The sequence below is a fragment of the Hyalella azteca genome, unplaced genomic scaffold, assembly GCF_000764305.2.
Source record: "Hyalella azteca isolate HAZT.00-mixed unplaced genomic scaffold, Hazt_2.0.2 contig12465, whole genome shotgun sequence".
NCBI lineage: Eukaryota > Metazoa > Arthropoda > Malacostraca > Amphipoda > Hyalellidae > Hyalella > Hyalella azteca.
The window spans coordinates 18-10,184 of record NW_025942423.1 but is presented as its reverse complement, the minus strand read 5'-3'; the positions used below and the strand labels follow the sequence as shown (position 1 = coordinate 10,184).

The 10,167-nt window shown below is 40.8% G+C and overlaps 1 protein-coding gene across 1 annotated transcript; it reads right to left on the bottom strand.

Moving 5' to 3' along the window:
- Window positions 1-454: 454 nt before the first annotated feature.
- Window positions 455-9,885, bottom strand: LOC108664978 (histidine ammonia-lyase; the record flags this gene model as incomplete). The annotated part of the gene is made up of 10 exons (XM_018151689.2): window positions 455-2,966; window positions 3,653-3,770; window positions 4,809-4,939; window positions 5,502-5,614; window positions 6,047-6,133; window positions 6,849-6,993; window positions 7,370-7,509; window positions 8,332-8,427; window positions 9,203-9,398; window positions 9,730-9,885. Coding segments are annotated over 10 exons (1,317 nt in total), but the record flags the coding sequence as incomplete, so codon positions are not given.
- Window positions 9,886-10,167: the final 282 nt, after the last annotated feature.

Here is a 10,167-nt window from a genome sequence, read left to right as displayed (position 1 = left end):
TGGTAAATCGAAAATCAGAGTACCGAAAGACATTTTTATTTCGTTAACGACGTTTCGAATGCATCAATCATTCATTATAAGGTTACGAGACGCATTGAGTAATGTAATTTGGTTCGCCGTAAATACGAAATCATGTAACTAGGATACTACTCAAAAATCTGAATTTGATTAGAAATAATTGCAAAATCACAGAAATATGAAGATTGTCATAAAAAAGCACTAAAAATTACTCCGAAAACAGTCTCCAGGTTCTGACAAATCCAGTAGTTTGCAGGTTGATGGCTGGAGTCCCAGACTTAATGATGAGGGTACCAGCTATCGCGAGTCGGTTGGCGTCGGGGCATCGCATGACGACGCTGGTGCATTCTTCCAGCACCATACGAGTGATGGTCTCGTTGTGGGCCTCCATCAGGTGGCACGTGAGACCAGACTGAAAACTCCATCACCAGACTGAAGGTGGCACGTGAGACGTCGACTTTTAATGTCGTAGTTGTGAGCCCGATGTATTCCATATTAGGGAGAAGTCTACAGTCTTCTCTATTGCAGGAAAATTTATAGACTACATTGATCTCTTGGAAAACTCCCGTTTTATTGCAGGGGCTATTGTTCATTACAAGAATGTCTATTTCCTTTTTAATAATAGATCATTAATTCAATTTATTATTATAGTTACGCTTACAATTCTGTGAACGATGGATTGAAGGATCCATTAATCTGCTTTATACCCATTTACCCATGCTTTATAAGATCCATTCATCTGCTTTTTGGCTTCTGGTATACTTTTGCGACGAACGAATTGTTTTTAGCTTGGACGTATGTATCTAAAGGAAGCAAAGCACGTTTTAAGCCATAGGCTTTAAGCTAATTTTTTTGACACATAAATTTCCATGAGTTTTATTGACGAGTCTTGTTGAACCACAGTTTTTGCAGGTATGCGATGGGAAATTTGGGAAATTTAGCTATCTTCTATACATTTTGACATAAGAAAAATAAAATATAACAATATAAACAAAATTAACTCCAGGTAAACCGTAAAAACTTCACATCAAATTAATAATGAACGACTAATAAGTTTCAGCACTAAGTCAATTCACCAAAATATTTCGCACCTAAGACATGTAAGAACATGCAAGTATGTGAAATTCCGATTACAGTACAATTTTGTCCGAGTTCGTAAGTAATCTTTAAGTCAGAATTCATTTCAGAGGCCATTCGTAGATTCCTCATTTGTTCTTCATCTCGAATGACAGCGAAGATATCATCGATATACTTCAGTGCGATTCTGTCTTGATTTGTTCATCTGAAAGTATTAGATTTTTAATTTCGCACACATATTACTCAGCAAAAGTAAGACCAAAAGGACTGCCCAAGGCTACGCCGTTGGTTTGGCGTTAAATTTTATTGTTGGGAGTCCGGAAAGATGATTCGGAAGTACAGAATCGAAGAAGATCTACGAGAATTACTTGGGTATTGGTTGAGTCGGCAAAGTGGATAAAAAATATGCGTGCTTCGCATTGATTTCTAATGTATCTCCAGTTGGGACGTTGGTGAAGAGGCTGGTGACATCAAGCGACGCGAGAAGGCCAGATGGGCGTGCAGCGCGGATGATAGCGTAACCGGGAGAGTAACTCCCGACTGACCGAACAAAAGGCGAAACGGTGGGTGCAGGCCAGTTGTGTGGCTCTTAGGAAGTGAAATAATCTTGGAAGGGATGAAATCTGACTTAATATTTTTTATTAAAGTGGTTAAATGAAGCGAGAGGGTAAGGTCTGAAAAATTTTATGATTTATGAAAAGAGTTTAACGAATAACAGATGGATGTGGTGGCTGTTACTGAAGCACATCTGCGAGATGGTGGACGGCTTTTAGAAGTGGTAAGTATGAGATGACTGGCAATGTTAGAAGGAAGCAGCAAATTAACGGTGGAGGATTCAGCATCATTGCTCAGATACAAGAGGGTTTGAAATGACGGAAATAAATACTAGTGAAATGAGTGAGGACATATTTGCCGTGAATATTGTGAATGCAACCATTAAAAATCGGAGAAAACAATTAACGATATAAGCATGTCAGATGACAATGGAGGCAAGGTAGTACAGGCTGAACATGAGAACACAGAATGATGTTCATTTATGAAGATTAATGAACATTTATTAGAATGTGGCGAGAGCAGAAAGAAAGCGATGTAATCGAATCGAATGCGAGATGGAATGTCGGGTAGCATGGATGAAGTTGGAAGAACAGCAGTGAATAACAAAAACTATCATTAGTGAATTATGTTGGAACTGAAACCTGAAATCAAGTGCGGCTCCAAAACTTTCAACTGTACGCAATAGGAGAAGTTTATTGACATTTAATTCAGTTCTTACTTGCTCCCTGAAAAACTATAGCCAATGGGTGCGGGCATTTCGTGATGTCCACGAAATGTCCGTGCGATTCTAATTTGGGCGCGTGTCCTGGTGGTACGCCAGATAATGCGTTATAATTTTCAACGCAGGATCGGTTCTCATTAGTCACAGCAAAAAAATTAAGTTTTTAGGATGCATCAAAAAATTCAAGTTGAAGAAAAACCGAGCTCATGTTTACGCTAAAAGGTGTGTTGGAAGAACTGAAAGTGCTAGCTAATTATGCTCTAACATATCAGAGCGCGAAATTTTTACCATTGACATTGTAGAAAAATTTGTAGGACAACATCCAAACATTTGCGACTCATTAGAACCACTCGGACTTCTCTTTTTATTCTTAGTTCCAATGGTGTAGAAAACTTCTAACAAATAAATGAAGTTATTATCAATTCCACTTCAAAAACGCCAAGGCGACTGCCGTCATGTATCAATTTTTCTTTGCGGAGCGAATTTGTTTGGCCGGCGTCGTTTGGTTGAGAGAGTTCTTCCTCTTCCTCTGCAGCTTGGGGGGACCGCTACCCACGAAGCTCATTGTGGGTGAGAACACTCGGGTCTCGATGCTCTGCAATGTCAGGTACAAACTTTGTCCATAGCAGTCATGGTGTAGACCAGGTAATTGGAATGCTGACATAACAACACTATTTTGCGATGAGTAAAAGACTGTCATTGTGAAACCCATATATCATGAAAATTATGGAGAAAATTGTAAATACTCTCATATTCGTAACGGAATGGTGTAAAGTCAGTGTTGCTCAAAATTAGCAATTAAATTGCACCCTCATGTGAATTGCAGGGGTGCGGAGTGAGCATTTCCTTCATAAAAGACGCATCACAAACATACATACATACAAGGAGGCGTTACAGGAAATAATATCATCTCACGGCTGCGAAAAAATACTAGATAGAATACACTACTACCTATAATTCTATGAGCGGTCCTCACAATCGCTAAGTCACATCCTGACAGTTGGCCTTTATCTTAAAAATTTGGTTCACGAATGTAGACAGCTCAAAAACGGGGTCTCCCTGTTGATTTTACTGACATAATTGTTATCTCAACAAGACTACTGCAGGTCTTAAATGTGAACAGTTTGGTGGGGAATCAACTGGTTGGGTGTGAAATAAAATGATTGTGGTGAAAAATCACTGGTTTGGTTGGGAATTCACCTCGCTTGGTTAGAAACTCAGCTGATCGCGGTGAAGACACAACTCTATAGAGAGGATCCCCTGGTTGGGGTGGAGACTCACCTGGCTGTGGGTGTAGTGGTCGATGTGGTGGCGAACAGCGTGCCAAATTTTCCCCTCTTTTAGTAGCTCTCTGACGGCATCAATAGCAGGCGCCATGTAGCGATCCTCGTCCCACGATCTGTGCAAATATGCCATGCAGCTTTATGGGAATTGTTCAGAATCACTGCGGCGCCACCAAGCTCTTATTTGCTACCGTGGAATTGAAGTTATTTTTTGTGCATTGCCATTATGTCAGGTTTCTGGAAAATTTTTGTGTGACGAGCTACGTGAACGCTTGTATTTGCAGGATATGGTAGAACGTTGTCAAAGTAGATGGGACTTTGAGGTTATTGAAGAATGTTATCAGAGTAGATGGGACTTTGAGGTTATGGTAGAACGTTATCAGAGTAGATGGGACTGGGAAGTTATGGTAGTACATTATGTGAGGGTAGATGTGAGTTGAAGGCTATGATTGGAAGTTACGAAGGTAGATGGGACTTGTAAGTTATGCTAGGTCGTTATCAGGGTAGATGGAACTTGGAGGTTATGGTAGAATGTTATGAGTGTAGATGGGATGTGCATATAGTGACTGGCTACTGGAGCATTTAAAATCACTGTCCTGATGATGATTATTAAAAAAAACAGAAAACGTGAACCTTTGTGTCATGTGACTCACGATTAGAATTCTAGGAGCCGAATCCCAGTCTGAAAACAAAGTATAAATAAACATTTTATTTATTCCAGATTTTCTTATTTTCCAGCATTGTAATAATACAATGCCCTATTTGTACTTTTTTTCTTCGGTCTATTAGCTGTAGCTTGTAATGAATGTAACCAGTAATAAGAATAAGGTCCCTGTTACCGCAAATTATGGTGATCCCCATGTTTCCAGGACGCTCACCATGCACAATAGTTTCACGTCCAGAAGTTATTGGCGTGGAAAAATAAACTCAGTTTGCAGATCATCAAGTCTCGAACGAGACAACCGTATGCTTTAGTTTTTGCGGACACATTAAATACAGGTATGTCTGGTTTTTATACAGCGTGAGACGGTGGTGAAATCACGGCGTGCAAGTCGCTCGCATATCAGACATTTGAAACTTCGTGAAGTTGTTCCGATTGAGGCAGCTTATTATTATGTCATGCACTGATGAACAACAGAGAGCTAGTGGCCCACCCTACGACCGCTCGCACGGTCTTGATGACTTCTTCCAGAGGCGCCGACGTCTTCAAAGGCCTCAGGAACTCAATGGCCTGACACGCAGCCAGCAGCTCGATGGCAATCACATACTCGACGTTTTCTACCACCTGCGTAATGAGATGAGTAGCGTTAAACAAAATCGCTACTAACTTCACCCGTGCACTAGTTCAATAGGATTGTTTTCACCGATCAGCGTAGGCGAATATATCAATAACGTCTTAACAATTTGGCCTGAACTTGACTGCGACCAATGTTCGCTAGTATTATCAACAGCTAACAAATTCTGATAGCTATTTGCATATATCAAGAAAGAATTAACTGATGCTGCGGCAGGTTTCTGTTTTCAGTCCAAGAGAATTGTTTCTGTTTCCAGTCCCATTGCGTTACCTGAGTTTAATAGCGCTACCTGATTATAAACTTTGATCATATCATAAGACATAAATCGCAGCTCAGGAAGACATGATCAATTGAGCAGCTTTTATGCAGTTGAATGTTGTAAACTACAACTTGTGTCTTCGTTATCGGGCCTCTCGCCCCTGCAAGCACGCAATAAAGTAGTTTTAGTAACTAGGATAACACTGTAGCTTAATTAGTCAAACTACGTACATATATTATTCTTCAAGCACATCACCTCAACCAAGCTAACTGCTAAAGCTTTGCATGGATTACCGTGAGGGCCTTCCTGGCAGCGAAGCCTCCCATCGAGACGTGATCTTCTGTGCCAGCTGAAGTGGTGAGAGAGTCAACACTCGCGGGATGACACAGCACTTTGTTTTCCGAAACTGTAAAATTCATGGGGATGCTTAATTATAAATATAGGTAGCTTTTAATAGAAGTGGAATATGCAGAGATTCTTTTTATATGCGGTTCTTATGCAGCATAAGAACTCTCAGGATAATGAAAATCTTTCTTCAATTTGGAGTCGCCTATTACACCAACTGTAAATAAAAATTATATGAGTAAAATTGAGATAAGTAGGAGTCTCCATTTCCTACTGATAATTTTTTTCTGGAGACACAAACCTTCAAATATGTCAAAAAATATGAACAAAAAAGTATAGTTTTACCATCAGATGAAGGACGAAAACAAATTCAGTTATGATTTGAATGGATTGTTATTTATAAATTGAGTCTAGTCTTGATTATGTTAATGCATTCCATTATTCATTGAGTATTTGGTTGCTGAAGAAGGCGTACGACAGCCATGGCACTGACCAAGCGAGGCGGCGGTGCAGTGCGCTATCATGAAGCCGGAGTTGAGGCCGCCCTCCTTCACCAGGAAGGCCGGCAGTTCGCTTAAAGCTGCCAAAAAGGTGGATTGTAAGTTTATTTTTCGCAAGATTAGTGATAATCTTCACAATTGCAATAAAAGTGCTATAGAGATTGAAAGGTAAATGAATGGACACAACACTGCAGTTGTTAATAATCAACGTTAAACGGATCTCGCTCAATCGCAGATATTTCTAAAGACTAACTACCAATAAAGATGTTTGAGTAGATTATAACTCATTCATGGTTGAAACCGTTCATTATGTCTTATTAACACGTTGACTCCGAAGTGGTGCATATGCGTACCACGAAATGTATTTCTCCAGGACGTAGTGGTACATAATTCAGGGTTGCCAGATGGCCTGAAAAACGGCAAAGTCCGCGTCCAAGAACATAAAAGGATTAAAAAGTCCTTTAAATGTTTTACTGGTATAATTGTAAACTCCTGTGTGAAAATTCCATTTCCTTTTATAATTTAAATAGTAAGTACCCCTATCATATATTTTAATCGGCCAACGCAATTGAAAAAAAAAACATTCACGTAATTTGTCCGTAATAAAAAAAAATACCTTCTGGTCACCCTGTATCACATTAGTACAAAAAATGAAATGATACGAGTAGTAGAAGATGAAACAATCGGAGTCAACGTGACTCTCTCATCAGTCCAAGTCATTCTTCAGTGCTTACCTCCACAGTCTCCTGAGGTCTATCGCTGCTACGCTCATCGAATACAATGCGCGTCGCTCACCTGGGTTAACAAGCCTCTCGATCCTGCGTTCAGAGATGCTGGCGAGCTCATGGACGGCGATGGCGAGGAAGTCACAGGCTTTGGCAGGATATTCGCCATGAAAGTTACCAGCGCTGATAATCTCGCCGCGTCCAGAAAGAACCAACTGCACGAGGAACAGGAACAGCATTTATCCATATAGTTTCTTCGGTTTCTTGGTAAAGAGCATGATTCGAATTTCATTCATGTTTATAGGAATTTCGCTTTCTCAATTTAGTTAAAGACCTCATGTCGGGACTGAGCTAACTTGCTGATTTGTATAGTAGATGTATAAACTGTGCCAAAATTCAAATTCTGGATCAGTTGTGTAAACAGTCACATGCGAAAATTGATAAAGAAATATCGTTGAAAGCTTTAAATACTAAATATACTGCATAAATACTACAATGCTCTACATTTTATATTAGTTATACGACTTATTGTGAATAGTTGATCAAAGTTCATCAAGTAAAATTCTATTTGAAATCATCTGGTATAATGACCGGGTTATCAGTAGCGGCGTTCATCTCGTCGATCAGAACACTCCTGACGAAGTCGATGGTGTCGTGGACTACGCCGTGCACCTGGGGACAGCAGCGCAGGGTGTAGGCGTCCTGCACGCGGTCGCAGAAGCGGTGGCTTTCTGCCGTAATGCCACCAGCATTAGTTGTTAAGAGATCATCACATGGATGTGATGGTCAATAAATCATTGCACCAGTATTAGTTGTTAAGAGATCATCACGTGGATGTGATGTCAAGAAATCATTCGTATTCAGATTCAAAAAATTATTAATTCAATATATAATCTGTTTCAATGTATTGGCTTCCAATGTTTCAAAGTATTGGCTTCCAATTACTTACATTCGCTCCCCAACTTTAGAAAAACTTTGGTAACTTTAGAAGTAAAGTAAATAACTTAGTAAGCAACGTCTATATATAGCCACGTAGAATGTGAGTGATCAATCCAACAAGAGGGAAGCTGAAAAGAAACAACACTTCCTTGTGCAGCCATCAACATATTAGTGTGACAAGAAAATACAAACCAAGAAATTGGCCTGATTTGGAATGACAATTTTATTTGTCTTTCTATTGTTATGGCGGTATAGACAGCTCCATACGAAAATAACTTGCGGATATTTTTTGGAGCAATTTTGTGAAAATAATTTCAGCGAGAAATTTTGTAGTATGGTCAAATTTGAAAATAATATGTTTCTACAATACGAATTCAACATTTTAATGTTTTATTTCGCAAAGAAACATTAAAAACACTTATCAGCAATTGGCTGCAATTATATCAGAAAGCATTGCGCTAAATATTCTCCAAATACTTTGAACTATTTTACAATAGGCCAATTAACTGCTTCTGAAGCACTACGATTTTCGTGACTGCGCTTTATAGTATCCATTGTAGTTTAATTGCCTCCCCAACGCTAATTGGAAAATCATCATAGGGCATGAAAGTCACCTGCAATCTCTGATGGGTAGGTGTCAGAGTGAAGCAGCGCTCGCAGCCTCTCTGCGACCAACTTCTGGCCTTTATGATGCCTTAAAGCCATCACTTCTGCAACACAGGCAACACCCGACGGGTATTAGAACATAATGAGGTGAGGGATATTTAATATTCTGCAACACAGATAGCGCCCAACGGGTATTAAAACATAGTGGGGTACGAACATCTTACTAGTACCCATCTCCAGAGCTGGGCAGCGCTACTTGGAAATGTAGCGGCGCTACCGCTACCGCTACATGCTCTAAATGTAGCGGGCGCTACCGCTACCGCTACATTGCCTTAAATGTAGAGCCGCTACCGCTACCGCTACATTGCCTTAAATGTAGAGCCGCTACCGCTACCGCTACATTGCCTTAAATGTAGAGCCGCTACCGCTACCGCTACTGAAAATGTAGCGGCCGCTAGTAGCGGCCGCTACATGTAGCGCGCTACTGCCCGCCTCTGCCCATCTCTGTAACATCGACAAAACCTTAGAAACATCATTTCTGCTACATGGAAAACACCTCAATTGTGACCCTACTTGTGGCCCCATCGGCTAGCTTTAACGTGTGTAATGCACCATTTACACCCATTGACATGAATAAATTTTGGCAATAATAACCACTGAACCTATATTGTGACGAAAAAACGTTGATCAAATAATCTCTCCGCTGTCGTGTTGCAAAATTGCAGCAATGCTATAATTTTTATATTCGTTATAAGGAGTCTGAAATCCACCACTGCAAGTGGCAGGAGTACCTTAGTGCCACCTAACTGGGAAAAGCGTGATTTAAAAGTACTCCATTTTTGATTATGAAAAAATCAATCCATGTCACCAAAGACTGACCACTATCGAAGGCTCGGCTGGTGCCTTTCATAACCTCGAGGGTGAGGGCGGCCACAACGTCGCACTGCCGCACGATGTTCTCCGCCTTACTGAGCGCCAGCGTGCCGATGGCGGTGATGAACTGAGTGCCGTTGATGAGCGCCAGGCCTTCCTTGGCCCCAAGCACGATGGGCTTCAGATTGTGGGACTCCATCACCTGATGAAGATAATCCACGTATCCACATGTGCTGTGAGCGACAATTAAGTTTGCTTGTTCTGAACAAAAGGAGGCGAAGTGGTCTATTGATAAAATAATGGACTTATTTCGTTTGAGCTGCAGCGAGGATAACGTTGTAATGATTTGCCATTTGGAGGTCTATATTTATGTATCTATTGCAACGAAGCAACGAATCACAATTTTATTTTATAAATAATGCTGATAAACTGTTATTCCACTTAGATGGCAATGGGAAGTAATGGATCAAATTCCATCCAGTAGAAAAGATCATTTTAGCTCATAGCATCCCACAATAGGTTATTGTTCTTACATATTTGGCATCGCCCCAGCCAGTGCTGGGGCTCCACATGCGCCCCTCCCCCAACATCCCCAGCGCCAGGTGGCTGAGCGGGGCGAGGTCTCCTGAGGCTCCCACGGTGCCCTTCTCCGGCACCCACGGCAGACACGAAGCTGAAGATGCCCCACAAACGTCATGTCAATATGCTAATCCAGCCCCACAAACGTCATGTCAATATGCTAATCCAGCCCCACAAACGTCATGTCAATATGCTAATCCAGCCCCACAAACGCCATGTCAGTATGCTAATCCAGCCCCACAAACGCCATGTCAATATGCTAATCCAGCCCCACAGACGTCACGTCAATATGTATATCCAGACGTCGTACACATTAACCATAAATTTTATCAATTCTATACCTATTGATAGAATATAAAATAACTATATTCTAGTAATTCTACATATTCTAG